This window comes from Cygnus atratus, chromosome 4 (genome assembly GCF_013377495.2).
Source record: "Cygnus atratus isolate AKBS03 ecotype Queensland, Australia chromosome 4, CAtr_DNAZoo_HiC_assembly, whole genome shotgun sequence".
Lineage (NCBI taxonomy): Eukaryota > Metazoa > Chordata > Aves > Anseriformes > Anatidae > Cygnus > Cygnus atratus.
The window spans coordinates 49717611-49736465 of record NC_066365.1 but is presented as its reverse complement, the minus strand read 5'-3'; the positions used below and the strand labels follow the sequence as shown (position 1 = coordinate 49736465).

The window sequence follows — 18855 nt, the reverse complement described above, 5'->3', positions numbered from 1 at the left end:
CCTCAAGCAAACCAGAGCTAAAGAGCAGGGATATGTGAGACGGAGTGACGAGAACCCTTAAACAGAACAAGCTTTGGTGCCAGGAAGGCACTCGGCTAGGCTGATGCTAGACGTTTCATGTCTTACACCACTCTGATCATTTTATTTGGTATTTTTTCATAAGGGAAAGATCTCGTAAGACTACCACTGTGTTTCTTCTGTGCATTTGGTTATTTCATCAATTTACAAATCTCTCCATCTGCCGCCATCCTTTCAGCATCATATAAGTGGTGAATAAATGACTCCACCAGCGAATCGATGCTGAAAGCGCTTTCTCTTAGCTTCAGTGTTACCACAGGCAGTCTTTGGAGGAGCATTTAGATTAGGGAAAGCTGCTAAATAAAACAAAAACACACAAGGTCTTTATGTGAATTTTAACGGAGAGCATCAAACCAAAAAGTCAGCAAATTAACACACAAATCAAGCTGACACCGCTCAGTAGGCCCGAGAGCTGACAAAAGGCTTCTACGGTTAGTCCGCATAGGCTAAAATAGCAACCACTGCCATGTGTGTTTTTAGACTAAACACTGGAGCTTTCAGTCTTGTTTTATTTCTTTTAAAGCTGTGTCAGGCAGATTTACATGGTGATTTGAAAATGTCAGCCCATGAGGCCTTGCAGCATACCTTTGATAATGACTGCATTATTACCTTTAGCATTCATGATATATAGCAGCATATTCAAAAACTGATAACTTGCTTCAATTGAGAAAACATGAAGTTGCCTCACACACAACGGTAAAAATGTTTCAAGACTTCTGATTTCAATTTTAAAAAATAATTTTGGGAGTTTTGTTCCATGTTGTTCCTTGTGAAAGTGAATCCACATGCATCACTGGATCAGCCTAGGATCAGTTCAGCACCATTTTAGATAAACGCTGAAATACTTTCCCACCCTCAGAATACCACCAAAAGAAGGTCCAACACATGTAAATATAAGTGAAATCCTGACCTTAGTAAGTCATTAACAAAACTTACTGGCATCGAAGAGTCCAGCATCTCATTTGTAATATTTACAATATCCATGGAACTGCTCAGATCCAGGGTTCAAAAGCTCCAGCCAATTTCTACACAGAAATCTCCCTGGACAGCTCTTTGATGCATATAACTATTCCGGTAGACGAGGAAAGGAATTTAAGAAAGTCATTGGTGGTACTCAGCGAATAAATTAGTTTTTTTGAGGCCTAAATCCTCACCACCTTCCCTGCTGCTTGCTCACAGGGGGAGATTTCAGCACAAAGCCAAAACCAGACTAAATTTAATCTAATCCCACCCCAATCATCCCCTCTGCTGCTGCCCTTTCTTTTTTAAAGCCCCTCTGCTGCTTCAAGTCCTTTTGTCTTGCTATGTAGTACACAACTCCTATGAAATCAAAAGGAGACAGATGACAACTACGTCTTCATGTTTCAACTGTTCTTTTGTTCTCCTAAAGCGAATCCAGAGATTCAGAGGCAGGAGATGGCAACTACAGGCAGAAGGGACTGCAGCAATGCTGTCTTGCCTTGCTCCCACCTCCTCTTCATGCTCTGTTGTGGTCATGCTCCGCGACCCTACACCTACACAGAGTCCAAATGTCTGCGTGGGCACAGAGGTCTGATTCATGAGGACTGTGTTACGCTGTAGTTGGTCATCTTTTAATTCCAAATTGTGGGAAGAAAGAGAAGTATGACTTCAACTTCCCCTAAGGGATTTTAAAGGACTGATAACCTTTCTTGCACAAACACCAAGATTCCATACTGCCTAAGAAGTAACCTTTACCATTAAAATAGCGTAGGGAATGAGACTGGATGTTACAGGAGGAATGAAGTCTGGATGTCACAGAAACATGATGGACTAGGTACCAGCCTCACTACTGAAGAGCCAGTTTTCTCCTGGAAACGCTGAAAGTGAGCGTGCTGAGGCAGCTCTGCACGATAGAGATCTGATAAACTGAGGATAAAAAAAGGAAGAGGTAACAGGGATATAATAGGATCCAATCCTGTCACTTGGGAAAGGATGACAAAAACAATTCTCATCAGGGTAGGGCTAGAGAGTATTACAGAACCCAGGTCGCACATCGATACATACAGGGATTTCTGGGATAATGTTGAATTCATGAAAATTGTCTCGATCAGGAACATGAAATTCCAAGATAAAGAAAAAAAAAACAATGACAAATAAAAGTGGTTACCCAAACACTACTGGATGCAAAAAAACAGATTTCTTCTATAAATAGTCACTAAGACTGTTTTAGATTTACCCATGAAGACCAGCGAGGCTTGTATATGAAGAAACCATTTAGAGAAGCAAAAATCTATAAAGTTATCATGATATAGTTTTAACTGAGTTTAAACCAAATTAATTCAAATTAAAACAATGAAAGAATTAAGGGAAATCCTATAAGATTAGAATTAGGCACTAAGAAACACAGGGAAAGAAGCCAAGCTTGTTCAGAGCTTGTAAAGGAAATGTGATAAACCATAAAAGTTACACAGACAGATTAAATAAGAAAGAGAATAAAGGTTTGTTTTCTGTTGGCAGTATGCAATGATCAAGACATGACCCAGGAAATAAGTCAACTATTCTGCCCTGGGTTTCATGCCACAGTGCAGTGGGAAATGGCCAATGACGATGAGGTCATTTCAACAAGGTTACCATATTAGAACTTAAAAAAAAACACAGTTTAAGTCAGGTAAAGCAAAGCAAGTTCTGAAGCAAGTTGCACATAAACAAATAGCCAGTGGTAAGACTCATATTAAACCTACCACATCAACTAGATCAGAAAACAAAAATATTTATATTTAAGAAATGGTGAAAAATAGCTACCTTACTAGTCTGATGACAGCAGTATGAAAAACTTCAGGACAAGCATTCAAAAAAACCACACGTTACATTCTAGAGGAAAACAGGATAAGGTACATTTATCAAAGAATACCATGTCAAACTGATATGTAACCTATTTTCTAGACAGAACAAATGAATTAATTATAACTCACGTGGATTTAGCATAGTATTTACTACAATATAAACATATTTAACGGAGGAAAGATTAGGATTAAAAGTATTGTAATATACCTAAGAAACTTCCAGAAGTAGATGGCAAGGTACCAGGCATACAAAAAGAAAAGATTTTAACTGGAGCTTGGTAAAACGAGACTGTGTGCGCACACATGTACAGATCTGGGTACCAAACAGTGCCAAATCTGGTGCTGTCACAAGGCTGTGAAACGTTACTAATACAGAGAAAAACAGAAGGGACAGCTGGATTGCTTTTAGTATTGGAAAAACATACATGGGATGAAATCTAACAGTTCAAAGTACAAGATTATGCATTTTGAGGCTAGGAGTTGTAGTCTGCTGTAAATTGGAAGTAACAACCTGAAATGACACAAGAGATTAATAATGGCTAGGCTTCCTCATCCAAAAAAAATATGAAAAATGGTTACATTAAGGGTCAACTCTGGTAATAAAATCAATGGGTACAAATAATGCATGAATCTATTTGCACAAGACATTAACAAGCATACTGCTGAATCAATCGATTTTCCAGTGCTGGAAAGAAGAGTGGAGGCAAACAATTTTAGCTTTTTCTAAGGTAGGGCTTGACAGGTGTATAACAAGCAGTTGCATAAATGCTCACAAGACTGAATGCAATACAAATGGCCCCCTTTCAAACCTTCACTCCTAACGTAATTGATTTGCAAACATACTGGGACATACAGACTTCAAATTCCACCTCCAACTTTTCAGATTTAGGGCAGATCCCAAAAGAACTACAGAGCAGTTTGCCAAGTTTTTAAATTACAGAAGTGGTACCTTATATTAAAAAAAGGTAACAGTCAACACAAATGATTTTTTTGTTAATTATGAAGATAGCAGCACTGAAAACTAACATATGCAACGCTATACCACATAGAAAATACACAGTTAATACCACATTCACAAATGATGTGTTCTGACTGAATGGAAGCAGCAGTTCTACTGCTAGTACCGTTGATCGTTTAAGTTAGACATACTGAGGCAGAAATTACCAGCGATTTACCATATTAAAGATCTGACAAAAGTCTGGCTTTCAGTAGTAAAAGTAGCCAGAGTGGGACAGACAGACTTTCACCTCAAAAGTTAAACAAAATGTGAACTAGACAAACTGCATGTGTAGACATCAAGACAATTCGACACTATGACGTTTTTCCACCTAAAATTAATGCTGCAGCGTATGTAGTATAATGCAGGCATCACTTCAAAAAATAATTATTTTTCAAGATAGATTTACTAGTAATTTTTTTAAAATTCAGTATCCCAAAGTATTTTTTTTTAACATAAAGATTTATGGATGAACGAGGTGTCTAAAGAGCAAAGGTCAGAAATACCAATGTGCTGTTCCAAACATACAGTCCTTCTTTCTTCATCTAACACTTAGTTAATTATCTCCACAGGGACAAGAAAACAAGTAAAGAGGAAAGTACATTTTGTGACCAATTAAATAAATAAGTGGATGCTTTTCCAAGACTACAGGAACCGCCAAATACGCATAGCTTTAAAATTAGTTCAATTTCATGCGAGAACACTGTTCGAGCTTCACTGGCTGAAGCACTACTGCTGAGGTCCATTTTTCACTTGACAGAGCCCCGAATAAGAAATTATCTTGGAACACATATGTTCACAGACTAGACTTTTTCAAGGCTGAAAAATTCCAAATAAACTGTTTTTTTATCCATAGTTTTAGGAATATAGATCTGTCCTTCCCAGTAGCTTGCCTCTGTTCACATCCAATGCCAGATACTCCTGAGGAATGTAGAAAGATCTCAAAATCCATGAGGCCAATTGGGCAACAGCGCTGCCAAGGGAGTTTGATATTTTGCAAACTGAGAGCAATTTAGTAGGACAGATGACGCCCCTCATGGCTCCACGTTGGTGTAATTTCCAGATGTTATTCTTATTAACACAACATGTTTTTGTACTTCTTCATGAATTTCAATATCACTCTTTAACAGCAAGTACCATGAAAATAATTCAGTCTCGGTCTTTGGTTAGTTAATTTCAAAAGTCACCCAGTCCTTGAATTGCTAATAAAAGTGAGAAGAACACCATGTACTCCCTGCTTCTTTGGAGAGACGGAAAGTAGGCCAGGATGGGATACTGTCTGTCTGACTTCTCCAAAGGAAGGCTCCGGACCCGAAGAGCACTAAACCTTAGAGCAGACTGAAAGCAGATGTGACAGGCTTATTTCTAACAGCGTATGCTCATCTCCCACAAATACAAACCCTTCTGCTCTGGGGCTGATGGTCACCTGTAGCCTTCTTTCTTTCACAACTGCAGGAGCAGCAGAGTGATGGTCCTTCAGGGAGGCAAGGCCTCTTGCCTGTCACACATCTGAAGGTGTGTAGACCCAGGGCGTTTGAGGACATAGGTGTAGAAGGGTGAATTCTTGGATGAGGGAGAAAGGGTTGGAGTGGGAAGTTGCAGTGTGGATTTGTGGGGCCAGAGTGTATGGGAATATGAGGTGAGGGTGCCTGGTTCAGAAACTGAAGATCTCGAATTCTTTATGTCACTAAGCTGAAGGAGGCATGGGACCAGAAACCCACTTCACCCCACACGTACATACACAGTTCTGTGGTAGTGGAAACTGCTGCCATCACTGTTACCACTGACAGAAAACAACTATCAGTTCTGACACTATTTTCAAAATTTTTACATAAAACAAAAAGCAATCAGTTAAGTGGGAGAATTATAATTAAAGCACTCTAATAATCACGATTTTCAGTTCTAAGCACCTGAATGCAGAAGCCTATGTATGGGCCCAAGTTATGATTTACAATTCCTAGATTATCTAGGGCTTCCAGTTTCCCAGCACATTCAGAATGCTTAGACAAACATGACTGACAACTTAAGTGTCTTGAAATGAATTAAGAATTTTGCATTTTAATCATTCAGAGATTTGTATTTAAATGCATGGCCATTCGAACCCATTATTACTTTTTTTTTTTTTTTTTTTACATACTCTATCATTCAGTATCCTCTTCTGACTTAATACAGTATAAACAAAAACATAACAACCATTTCTATCTGCTGACTACAATATTTCCCAGCTGCCCTCCTAAGCACCAAAACAAATCTCAGAACTGTTTGAATGAGTAGGTAAAATCTTCCAGAATTAAGCATCTTAGGGGTAGCTGTCTCTTTTAAACTTTCAAGTGCTGACATAACACTCAGTTAAGTACTGGCATTCCGGATTTTCTCAAAGCCATTTCTTAATCTTGACTGATCTTGGACTAATCTTAATCTTGACTATCATGGTCATACTGCATTACCTTATTCTTCACCTCTTCCACCATGTTTAGTAACACAAAGCCCTAGGCCAAGTCCCAGCCAGAAGGTCACCAGACATGAAAAACAGTAATCCTTGAAAACAGTAGTTCACTGCAACCATAAAGTGACTTGAAATCTGCAAATTTGGCTGAATCATCTGGATGCTTTAAACTTCTCACTGAAAAGAAATGACTTATTTGTCTTAAAATACTATGCCCAAAGGATTTCAGGTGGCTTGTACCTATCCTCATTTAGCACTAAGACTTATGCTTTCAGACACTGAGTACTTCATCATGTTCTTGGCTTGCTGTTCAAGTGAGAGGGAGGTCATTGTTCTTCTTTGGTACGTTATTCACAGGACTGATTATTTCTCTGATGATCTCTGGAAGACTTCTGCAGCTGAGAATACCGTAACAATCACTTTGGGCAGTAAGCAAATAAATATGCATGGAAAACAAGATGATGTATGAGTATGTACATATGTAATTCACTGTGTCTCTTGTGTAACTAGTCATCCTTTGTAAGACTGAATCATAAGGCTAAATTATGCTGGAAAAAAAAACACTCAGCAAACCACCCAGTTTTACTATATTGCCATGTTCCACTTCAAGTCAGACACTTAAGAGAACTGCAAGCACACCAGTACACACTGTATTTTTGGTTTAAATCCTTCGGTATGGGCTGTTCTCACCGGTGCTTTGCTCCTATAGCTCTACATCATTTTCAGCTATTTTCTTCAAGTTTGCCCCCCACAAACTCATTTTTTGACTTGACAGCTCTATTCTTAGCATAAATGCTGAAGTCCTTTCTGTCATCTCAAAAGATGCACGAGACAAAGTACTTAGTGCTGATATCCACAACTGCCACAGAGCTCCAGCAAAATGCAGGTGCCACATGGCTTTGCTGCATGCCAAGCACATGCTGGAACTGGCATCTCCCAATCCTATATCCAGGATAAATTTTGCTGGTGAAAAACACAGTCATTGTGGCTGACACACCCTATTAAGATATCATGGAACACATGTACAGCAAGCTGTATCTTATTTCCAACCAGTCTGTTTCCCCACAGATATAAATACCAGCAATTAAAGTAAATTTCTATTTCTTGGACTGAAAGAGTGTTCTGGGTTTTCGTCCAGGTTCAAAGAGTCCTACAGGACCTCCTCCTGTTTAACAATTTCTTGATCATCACAAACATACAGTCTACAAGTACGTGGATTTTTTAAACTGTAAATACTATCATGCAGATGATGAAATTTAAACCCATAATTTCCAAAGCACTTGGTAACACACTTAACTATTAGTTCAGCATTACATTTTCAGATACACAAAGCATCTTATCCATTGTGCAATAAATTTTATATTAAAGCAAAACACCACAAAGTTTTTGTCACATTAACATTTTCTAACTTGTTGTGTACTTCATTTAAGTTTGAGTCAAACAGTAAAACTCAATTCCTCTTTTCTGTTATCACTGTTATTTTTAATGTTTTCTAAGTAATTTAGGGATTGTATAACCATTAATGTCACAGTTCTATTGTATTTGATATACCTGTCTGAACAAATGTACACATCTTGTTCTTTTTTGCTGCCTATCTACATAATTCTTTTCAAGACTAAGAAAATATAATAGAAATCAACATCAGCCAAAAAAAAAAAAAAAGCTTAGTAAATAAAAGAAATCTCAGGTGTTCATCTAAACAAAAATATTGAATAAATCTTAGCAGAGAACAGAAGATAGCAATTCAATTGCTTCTTTTCAAGTAGTGGCATCATTAATCGGTAACTTGCAAGTGTTATGTTTTTATCTGCACCTTTATATATACATAAAATAAATAAATATATATCAGTTTGTTTTTAGATGTATACCTACTAATTAGTAATGGCTATCAAAAACTGAAAGAAGCCATTCAACTTTCCCTAAGCAATTGGGTTTGTTTGATGTAAAAGTTGTTTAGACTAATGTTAGAAACTCTGTTGCTCACTACAGATACCAGACAATTAAGAAGTACTGTTACTTACAGTATCTCTCAAAACAATACTAGCTACTAGTTTCTGCAAAAATAAAAATTAAAAATCACAGTTTTATCTATTTAAAAGTTAATTCACTTAAAAGGATTAACACTTGTTTCTAATTCAAAGACCTGTAACTCACAGCTTATGCAACTACAATTACACTTCCTCTACATTCTTTTCTATTACATTTTAAAACTCAAATGTTAATTAGATCAACGAACAACCTATATTATTCTCAAAGGCAATTATGTGATCTGACTGTAATATCTCAAAATGTATATTTAAAAAGTGATCTTAAGAAGTTACGTAACGAGCCGTGGTCAGAAAGATCTTAAAATCAGTCATGTAAAAACCTTTGACAAGAGTTGTCGTAGAACATGGCTGTATTACGAATGGAGTTTCACATTTGTGATAATCCATTAAGCATGCCCGAAAATAAACTGGACACATTTGCAGATAAATGCTATTTACATTCATAAGCTTTTTAACATACAAAGTCATTTCCTTACAATTTAAAGATATATAGTCTAAAAAATAAATAACGATGTGCATTTATGTTAAAAGCCTGTTTCAAAACTTCACGGATGTTTATCTGTTTATCATTAATGTTTACTCCTGTTGTGCACATTATGTAAACTCTCCAGAGAAAGACCACATTGAAGTAGCTTTTCACAGTGTTTTCATTACGACAAGAAGACTTCACATTGAAGTTTATATAAGCTTTGCAGTATTACATTAACAAAGAATATAAATAATGAAATACTATATTTGCAGAACTCCTGCAAGAGCAACATAGTTCTGTTTTCTTTTAAATTTTTAATAATTATCTTCAACTCTAATCACAACCAGACATGAAAGGAGACCTGGCTACAAGTTAAATGTAAGTGTTTCGGTTTACTGTCTGTAACAAAGATTTTAATTTAAATTTTAAAATAAACTTTATCCAACAATTCCAGACACATAGAAAGACCACTGTCACCACATTCCCTTCATAAAAAAGTAACACTAGGGTTAGCCAAATAGTTCTGCATCCATGTGCCAACTGTAATTTAATCAAAGATAACATACTACCAGCATATTTCTGTTTCACATCACTGCACAGGGTTTTGTGCTTCACTTCCATCTGCTAACCGTTTCATAGCAATGGAGTGCAAAGCAAATGAAGTATAAGACACAAATATGACACTCTTTACAATTTTATTAGGGCATGAACCGTTACCCATCTTACACTACAAGAGACTATATAGCATACAGTAGGTTATTCACTAAACAAAGACATGAATACAGTAAGAGACAAAAATACCTTTACTGAAACTTCGTAAACAAACTTAACCTAGGAACTGTTATTTCTTAAAGAATATTAAGTGACTGAATAAAAATCTGAAGTATACAACAAGAGCTTAGGGTAAAACAGGATAGTTGATACTTCAGAGTCAGCTCGAACATTTTCATTTAACTTCAAATAAATGTGGTAAGTACCAATATTACTCTCTTCTTTTTTCCTTTTAAGGTAAATTCACCTAATGCAATAGTCACTAAACAAAAACAAACAAACAAAAAAATCACCACCTTCAACTAAACACCACAACACTCAGAACAAGTCTGAACAACTCCTTATTTTCTAAAGAAGAAGAGCAAAACGCCACCTACCACCACCTGCAAGGAATACCTTAAAATACTGAGAGGCAAATTTTGCCTTCACATAAACTTATTGCAATAAAAGGAAGTATACGATCCTTTACAATGCTTTTTTTTTTTTTTTCTGAATATTATTCTGAGTAATTTCAATGCTGAACTAAAACATCTCTGCCAACCTGTTTTGGTTAAGATTTACTTCATTTTTTGTGAAACACTTCACATTATCTGTCTCAGTCTCCTTCTCTAAATCAGAGATGTGTCCTTTAGCCAGGGGGCAGGATTTAAAGACTCCGGGGACCACTTCTGAAACCACTTCCATAAGGTGTAACTGTTGTATTTGGAGAACCCAGTAGGGTTCCACATTCCCCATTTGTTTTGTATCAACAATGAAGATGACAATAAGGTATTTTATAGGTACTCTTCCAGATAGGATGTGTAAATGCCATAGATGTTCTATCATTTTTTTCCTCTTCTCTGCTCAATAAGACGGATTTTAATGTTGAAAATAGAAATGCACTTTATGGATCAAATTGATACTCTGCCATTAAAGATGCACCAAAAAATGCACAAGCAACAGTAGGTGAGAAGTGGTGTTTTCCCCAAATCATACAGGAACATAACCTCCTGAAAGACTATTTAAAGGAAGGAAGACACAACGGTGAGAGACAGAAAAAAAGAAACTAGCAAGTTGTTAAAAAAAAAAAAAAAAAGAATCGTCTCAATTGTCTAAACAGCTCTGAGATCTACAGAGCTGGGTAAGAACCTTCACCTACCTACTGCCCCATTTGTTACTTTAGATTTTTCTTCTTCCTCATGAAATATAATGAGTTGCTCCATCCTCAGTATTTCTTCTCTTCTAAGCTCATTGGTATTAAGGAGTCACCGTTTGTGTCTCAACATGGCAATACAGCTCTTTTTGATTCTCAGGCTCTTGAACAAATAAATGCAAACAACAACAGTAAGCTTCAGTAACTGTGCATTAGATAGCCTCTCATTTTTACTTATTTCCAGTGTTTGAGCACAAGTCTAAAAAGGAGGATTAAAATGTTATTTACTAGCACAATATTTCAACATCTGCTACACAATTTTTCAGTTCTCTTTTCATCTGTAGAAACAGTAGCAATCAGTAAGAACATATGAAGCATTTGAAAGAAGCCTAACATCTAGTGCAGAGTGCTCCCCAGCTGGTGATGCTTCTAAGCAGCAGTACACACCAATGCAGAGTCGCTTATTGATGAAAAACAAGATATTCTGCTTCTGAACATCTCTACATCTCAGCTATTTGATCACATCCTCAAAACCAAAGAGCTTCCTTTGCAGGAATATCTTCATCCTTTTTGTTACATCTAATGAGTTAGAGATGACTTGAAAAGTTTAGTTACTTAAAACAAACAAACAAAAACTTGCACATCTGGGACTTGGAGCAACATCTTTGCTCTACACTGGCAAAACCAGATGACTATGAGAAGATGGGATCTACTTAGCAAGGTGAACACTGATCACTCAACAGGGTTGAAACTGTGAACTTCATCCTAGTGCAACACTGTAAGGTGAAACAGCCATAATATCAATCTCTTTCAACAGGTCTTTACGTGGTGGTGACTATTCAGAAAGGCTGTTTCATCTAGAGCTACCATGGACAGCTTAACCCCCCCACTGTACTCAAAGGGTGGTTGTCCCCTGGGCATGGAAAGGCCTACAGGGAAGCCCCCCCAGACAGATCTAAAACTTTCAGAAACACTTCAAACTCTTCAAAAAACATTTAGCACTCTAAGAAGCAAAAGCCTTCCTGCCTCCAGGGGTGAATGATGCAACAAAACATCTGCTCCATTGACCATCACTGAAATTAGGAACATTTGCTTTAGGTCAAGAGTACACTTAGAGTTGCACTACGGGGAGAAATCAGGAACTCAGTATTGCAGCAGGCTGGAAAATCAAATCTGCTTGGCTAGATAGTCCCACACTGCAGAGCTTCCGTTACTTTTGCTTAGGCAAAAAGGAGACTAATTTACTCAGGTCTGAGAGGAACAGCCTCACGTTTCCCTGGGGTAAGCCCTGAGGACACCAGTGCGTCCCTGGAGCAGCATGGCGAGACCCAGCAAGAATTCTGCAGGCTGTATCAGCCCTGACTCAGTCAAGTTGGTACAGGAACCCTCCCATCCCATGAAGATGCCTTGAGAGAGGCCTCCCAAACATTGACAAAGCCAGCAGTTATCCAGGTACCTATTACTTAGCCAGTGACACACTGCAGAAGGGATTTGAACACCCCACAGACTGCTTTGAGCCCTGCAATACTCATCTGCCTTCTCCTCCTACATACAGGCCTCAAACCCAAGGCTGACATTGCCTCGCTCCTTGTCTGTTTCACAGCACTGGCCTAATGGTTGGCCAGGGTGGATTTTAGATATCTGAGATCAGACTTGATGATTTATCTGAAAGATGTCAATGTACCTATCTACTTTATTATGGCTCGTTTTCTTCACTGGTAGCTTTTATCCCTAGAGTTTAGTCCAAGAAATGATGGTACTGAATCTTGAATATTGTTACATTGACCTTGTCAACAATAAGCAACATGTTAGATACCATTACAGTCAAGCACAATTTATATACATATATATATTATTTTTTAAAAATAATTACACATTTGATATTCTTTTTATGTTTTAAGATAAGATATTCCCCTGCATTTTCCCTTCCGCTGTAAGGTATTTTTCTAACTCAAAATATTATTTCATATCTCCAATATAAAATTCAGGATCTTCCCATTTCTACCCAAAGAAGTTTTACCATTAGTTCACTCCATACACATACCGGCCCATTTGAAAGTTACAGCACTCTTCTTTATCTCATGAACTCAGAGGTTTTGCTCATTTTGTAGTGAGCTTGATTTTTAAAACCGTATTTGTACAGTTCAAATGGAAAGAAATCAAAAGGCTTTTCTTCTATTAACAAGGCCCCGTGTAACAGCACACAGCACTTTGTTTCTGTTACCATACCACTGTTTTGACTTTCATCAGTCTCCATGCCAGTAAAGAGAGACAATAAAGGAATTCAGGCTTGACCACGGTTTACTGTGCTCCTTTCAAATAGAAGAGCAAGGGTGTTTCTAAAACCACAGAAGAACATTTATAGCAAAGTTTTTATTGCTGCCAAATACTATGCTAATAGCAAAGCTTTCAACAGGAGATTCATGGACTGCCACACTCAGAAGATGATTAAGATATGCATCAGACCTATGAAGGAGGGAATGGGAAGCAGAGGAATGGAAAAACCAGCAACCTTTCTGCTGTACTGCAAACCAGGCTGCTGCCTCAGAGTGGAACTCCTTACAGTCACTTATTTAAAGAGCTGAGCATAAGTAATCCCTTCCCAGTATTTACAATTCACTTGAATTTAGCACAATGCTGTAAATCTCACCAGAAGGCTACTAGAATGATCTTCTAAACTGTCTTCCGAAGAGCTTTTGAAAAACAAACTTAACTCTTTAAATAAATTTCTTTAAATACCAGTATTTTTATTATGCAAAAATATTTTAATGCCTCTTTATTTAAACGGACTCCCAGCAAAAGACAGCTCCACCTACTGTTTACATGCAATCTCTCTGTGTTGGGAAATGCAGCTAGCTGGAAGGGTTAAAAGGCTGTTGCCAAAACTTAGATCCACTTACTACAGCATGCCCACAGCAAGCAACACCAAGCAAATACTGCCCTAAAGTCATTACTGACAGCATCGGTAAACTGCACAGGAAGTGCACATTTTGTCTTCAAAAACCATATAGCTATGGTATGCATTTATGAATGCAACGGATTAAAGAAGATGTAAACTGCATGTAGCACAAAGCCTTTGTGCTAGGTGGAATTCTGAACAGTGCTTTGCCTGACTTCTCCAGGTTTGACCTCAGAAACCCAAACACCTTGCGTAGATATACAACTCAGGTTTCGTCCCCTGTGGATAGAGCTGAGTTGTTCCACAGTTTTATGTTCTAGTTGGTTATGTGGATGATCACTTTGCTCTGTCACCCTCTGTTACACTGTTTTCAAAACCTGCAATTCTTCTTTGAAGAAAAATATAGGATTTTAGAATGCTTGCGACAAACTGTTCTGAATAGCTTACTTGCTGGTGTCATTCACTAAAGTTTGTGATAGCAATGATGTTCTTTCACATGCAAAGGAAAATGACACGAAACGTACACTTTCCACTTTCCTTCTCCATAAAGAAAGGAGATGCAAGTCTGCCTTGAAGTTGGTATAAGAATAATTGGCCACCTGAAAACCCAAGTATAAGATGTCTACAACAAAGGAGAAAATCCCACTTTGTTTATGAATAACTTGGAGATCGCCTTACATTTGAAGCTGGACTTGCTCCAAGAGTCCATCCACAAAATTTTCAACAAAACATTGCCAACTCTGCAATTCCTATCTTCAGCCAACCTCCTTCTACACTGAACTGCTTTTAAGTAGTTGATAGGATTTCCAGACGTTCCACACTACTGCCTTGGTGGATACAACTAATTGAAGGGATAATGTAAATCTAGAACATCTGAAAACAGCACTCCAATCTACTCAGCTTGAAAAACACAGCTAAAATTGCTGATTTCCTTCATTTCTCTTTCTTTTCTTTCCTCAAAACTCGTATGTCCATCTCTGCTGACTTCGATGACAGAAAGTGGAGTTCCCAGTGGCCTGGGATAGATATTTGGGGATGGGGGTAGACGTATCCTCTTCAACAGCAGGTCTCTTCAGTTCCACCCTCCTTCCATCTCAGGAGAACACATTCATAAGATACCAGAAAGCAAAAGCTTAACCTGGGGATCCTCCTACAATCGTTAGAGCCCCTGCCATGTGCAGCCAAGCAGAGAAAGAGCAAAGCTGGGCCTTAGGCACGTTATTTGCAGGCAAAGCATGGGCAAGCACAGGCACACCTCAGAAATGCGAAAAGTTCTGAGCCTCTCAAAGCCCAGAAAACAATAGAATTTATTTTCCTTGCTCTGAAAATATGGAAACAGGATGGGATCGAGTTGCTCACCACTGCACAGGACTCCCGTTCTGCCAGCGTCACACATGATGCAGTTTTCAGGCAGGTGGCCACTGCAGGAGGGCTCAGCTACACCGAAAGGAATTTAAAGCTTTGCTTTCAAATGTAATTCACTCCTTATTTTCCAGAGGGAAAACCAGCAAAAAAATGGCAGCAAGCAAAATACTCTTACCATCTAACACAGCTGGTCTTAGTAAAGAGAGTAAGAGGCAACTTTTATTCTAGAAAATGTCTGTGACATTTAATATTAGGACCATAAAAAAAAATACCCTAAGTATCAGGAAAACCAGCATGCAATCCACCGAGATCATCCGATACATGCAGAACCTGAGGTAAAATCATAAAAACTGAAGGATAAGCACAGAGTAGAAAGACTGAAATGATTTCCTCTCTCTTCAGCCAGTGCTGCCTCACATTACAATCACAGTGGAAGCAAGCAGCCTTTTGACTGAACACAACAATCAGGACTAGAACTGGCCACTTGAACTTTTCCTTCTCAGCAAAAGAAACAACTCATAAACAACTTAATTTCCAGCATTCCAACAGATTTAAGATATTCTGTAGCATAACAGATGAGAAATGAACACTGTAAAGACATAGCTCTGGTCCAACATGTCATTAATAAATATGTGCCACTGGACAAAGTGACACCTTGGAGGGAGTTTCAGGTTTATGCTCAATGAGAAGTTGTGATTTGGTAACTGTGCAGCCTTCCTTTCCATATTTTTCATTTTATCCCTGTTTATCATTTACAAAACTGCCTTGAATTTTGTATCTCCCTTTGAAGTTCATCTACAAAGTTAACTACAAAGTTAAAAATTAATTATGATTCTAGTACAAAATAATTCACAAAGTAAAACTCCTATAAAGACTGGTACGTTATATCTACACTTCAACTTACATTGCATCCTCCAGACAAAAGCAAGTTTCAGGAATCACAGCATCAGAAACTTGTTTCAACAACAACTCTTAGTGTTTCTACATAGCACTACACTGGGTCCACTTACGTCTGATATTTAGGCTGCCATCAAACAAGTACCAGCCAACATGACTAAGAATCAGGGTTATTAGAGCCAGCAATGGGTACCACAGGAAAGGGCCACAGAGGAAAGGGTGGCTGATCTAGTCATTCACACAGAATGAAGCAAAGCTGGTAGAGGGATTATGTCTCAAAGATGGGAAGTAATTACTTTTAAAACAAAGGTGAATTCCAACATTTTGTTGTTGTTGTTTTTCAGACGCACACGAAATAGGAAGACATTTAGTGTCACTATAGTGAATGATCAGATACATTATCAGGGAAAGCTTTAAAACAATTTTATCATTTAAAAAATTGTCTGCCTTCTCTCCCCCAGGTCAATTTATAAAAGCCCTCTCACAACTGCTCCATTTCTTTAAAACAGTTTACATCATTACTGTTGCATAGATCTAGTATTTCTGATTAATAATCTGCTGAATAAATGCTCTAGGTATTTGTAAAGACCATACAACATACGAAATGTTATAGTTGTTAAGAGTTTACAATTTGGCAGTACATCTAATTCCTCTACAATATCTTGGCAGTAGTCTCTAGAGTCTCGGATAAAAGCCGATTACTTTTATTCCATGAGGACCTTTCTCTGTTGATGAAAAGTTCAGCATAGAACAGTCAGAGTATATGAAATACAAAAAAAAAAAAGGTATAGAGCCCTATAATTGTTTTAATAAGCCTATTTTTACATCAGTTCCTGCATTTCACTGAGTATGGCATGTAGTGAGAACAACATCCTTTAAAAAGTTATTAAAAGTTTTTATTTACATTCAATATCTGTTATTTTGAAGAATTCAGGTTTATCAGGTTTACATAATGTAATTATAGAGAAGATCTGCAAAAATTTCATCAAATCAGCTGCTATTTGCAATTCCTGCTTGCCAAGGGCACGTATCCTGCTGATTTTTTAAGAATACCCAAGTTCTCATGTTTTGCAGAACAAAGCAGCAGCTTTGCTGGCCATTCTCATGCCTTTAAAGTCTTTCTTCATAGAACTCCATTGCTTCACAACTGTTCTTATCTTTTTAATGTTGCTGTATATAAAAGACAACACCTGAGCTCTAGCACAGATTTGCTTCTCACTTCTGTACCAGGAAGATTCTGTGGTAGCCACAATACACACCCAAAACCAATGGCAGGGATGGAGATAAGTTTTCCCCAAGAGGGTTATGCGGACATAGAGCAGCTGTCACCTTCCACATTACCACTGTGCTGGGAAGGGGATGTCACACTACTCACCCATGCTCATCTTAATAGGTAAATTTTCTCTGCTCGCAGCCTCCACAAGGTGTCTCCTAGCCTCCATCACAGCTTCCTTTTGTTTGAGGTTCATGAAGGACTCCCAGAGAGCTTTGGCAGCTGGATCACTATAAGAAAATGACAGGGTTACACTAAACACTGCTTGAATAATGGAATAAGCTTAAGACAACATTTATATTTTAAGATGAGTGCTTCTACTTAGCAACTCCTCTGAGGCAGGCAGGATACAAGCAAAACTAATGCAATATAAAAGCTTGACTTTTCTTAGCAAAAGTTGTTACAGTTTAACAGCAAAAATCTAGAATTTCTTATTACCAATTAAAAAGTATTAGAATCCACATATAATAAACTGAAACCAGCATGTTAGCTCCACTATAACCACTACTGTTTAACTACCAGAATACCAGAAACAGTCCAAAGTTCTTCAGATATCAAAAAGCCATGGAAAGGACGGTACTACAGATGGGCTGTGATTTCCCCGTGAGAGCTGAAATCCCAAAAACAATACTTCCAGTGCTGACGGCTGCTAGTATGATTTCACAAACTAACGTCACTTTGGGTTTCATTGATTCTCCTAATATGAAATGAATAATCCACAGGAGAGTGCAACTATCCTTACGGTACCTGTATTTACAGATTTCCTTTTATTGCCAGTGGTGGTAAGTTTAAGCAAGACACACAGCAATCTGTGTGGCCGGTCAGCGCTCATTACCCTGTCAGTATTCTTTCTTCCAGGACACTGTGTTTGTTGTTGTTGTGAATGAATTCAGTGCTTTCTTTGGAGGGGGGAGGAAAAAGGAGGAAGAACCCTTGCCTGAGGCTAAAGTTAATTGGGATTAAGTGTGGATTTTTTTTCCCCCTTAGGAAAAACTCCCCTCTGCTTTCTCCCCAGGAGACATTTAACTCCCGAATACATTTTGATGTAACTCACAACATGCTTATAAATATGCCAAAACACACTTTGTTTCACAGAAAATAAAATCCCCAACAACTCATTTGATACCTGCTACAGAGCAGCTGTGTATATGCTCTACTGCAATGTCATGGCTGTATTGAGCAACGTGCACCGTCTCCCAAAGCAGGTAAGAGGGGCAGCAAGCCCCACTCCTGTCAGCCCAAGAACCCACATCCTCTGTCCAGGCCCGTGTGGGTGGGAGGACTGTGGGAAGGAAGCTGAGTTACCCTCCTTCTGCACAAACCACAAAGGAGTAGGAAGAACAAATGTCATCCTATTACCGTACTTTAAGAAAGGGAAAATTTAAGATAAATAGAAAGGTTATAAGAAAAAAAAAAAAAAGGGGGGGGGGGAATAGCCAGGAAGAATACCTATCACCTTTAAAAGGTGAATTTAGTAAAAGAGGAAAGCACCTCGTACAGCAGAACCCTGACAAAGCAGATCAGGGGATCAATGACCTAACACGGTTTTTACATTTCTTCAGTACAATCTCCTTTAAGTACTGGATCCTAGGGCATGCTATTTTTACAGACACTATATACCCAATTACTCTGACTCAGTGCCACCCCCCAGCACCGCTGCTAATGCAGCCTGCTGA

The 18855-nt window shown here is 38.1% G+C and overlaps 1 protein-coding gene across 2 annotated transcripts in view; it reads right to left on the bottom strand.

Annotated features, from left to right (window-relative positions):
- Positions 1-18855, bottom strand: part of SCFD2 (sec1 family domain containing 2) — a 197263-nt gene that overhangs the window by 144594 nt on the left and 33814 nt on the right. For both annotated transcript variants that reach the window (XR_007708235.1, XM_035551480.2), the window contains exon 3: positions 17282-17409. Coding sequence is in view for 1 of the 2 variants with exons in the window: in XM_035551480.2 (XP_035407373.1) it covers positions 17282-17409 (128 nt within the window). In the remaining variant the exon portion in view is untranslated. The remainder of the gene's footprint in view (positions 1-17281; positions 17410-18855) is intronic.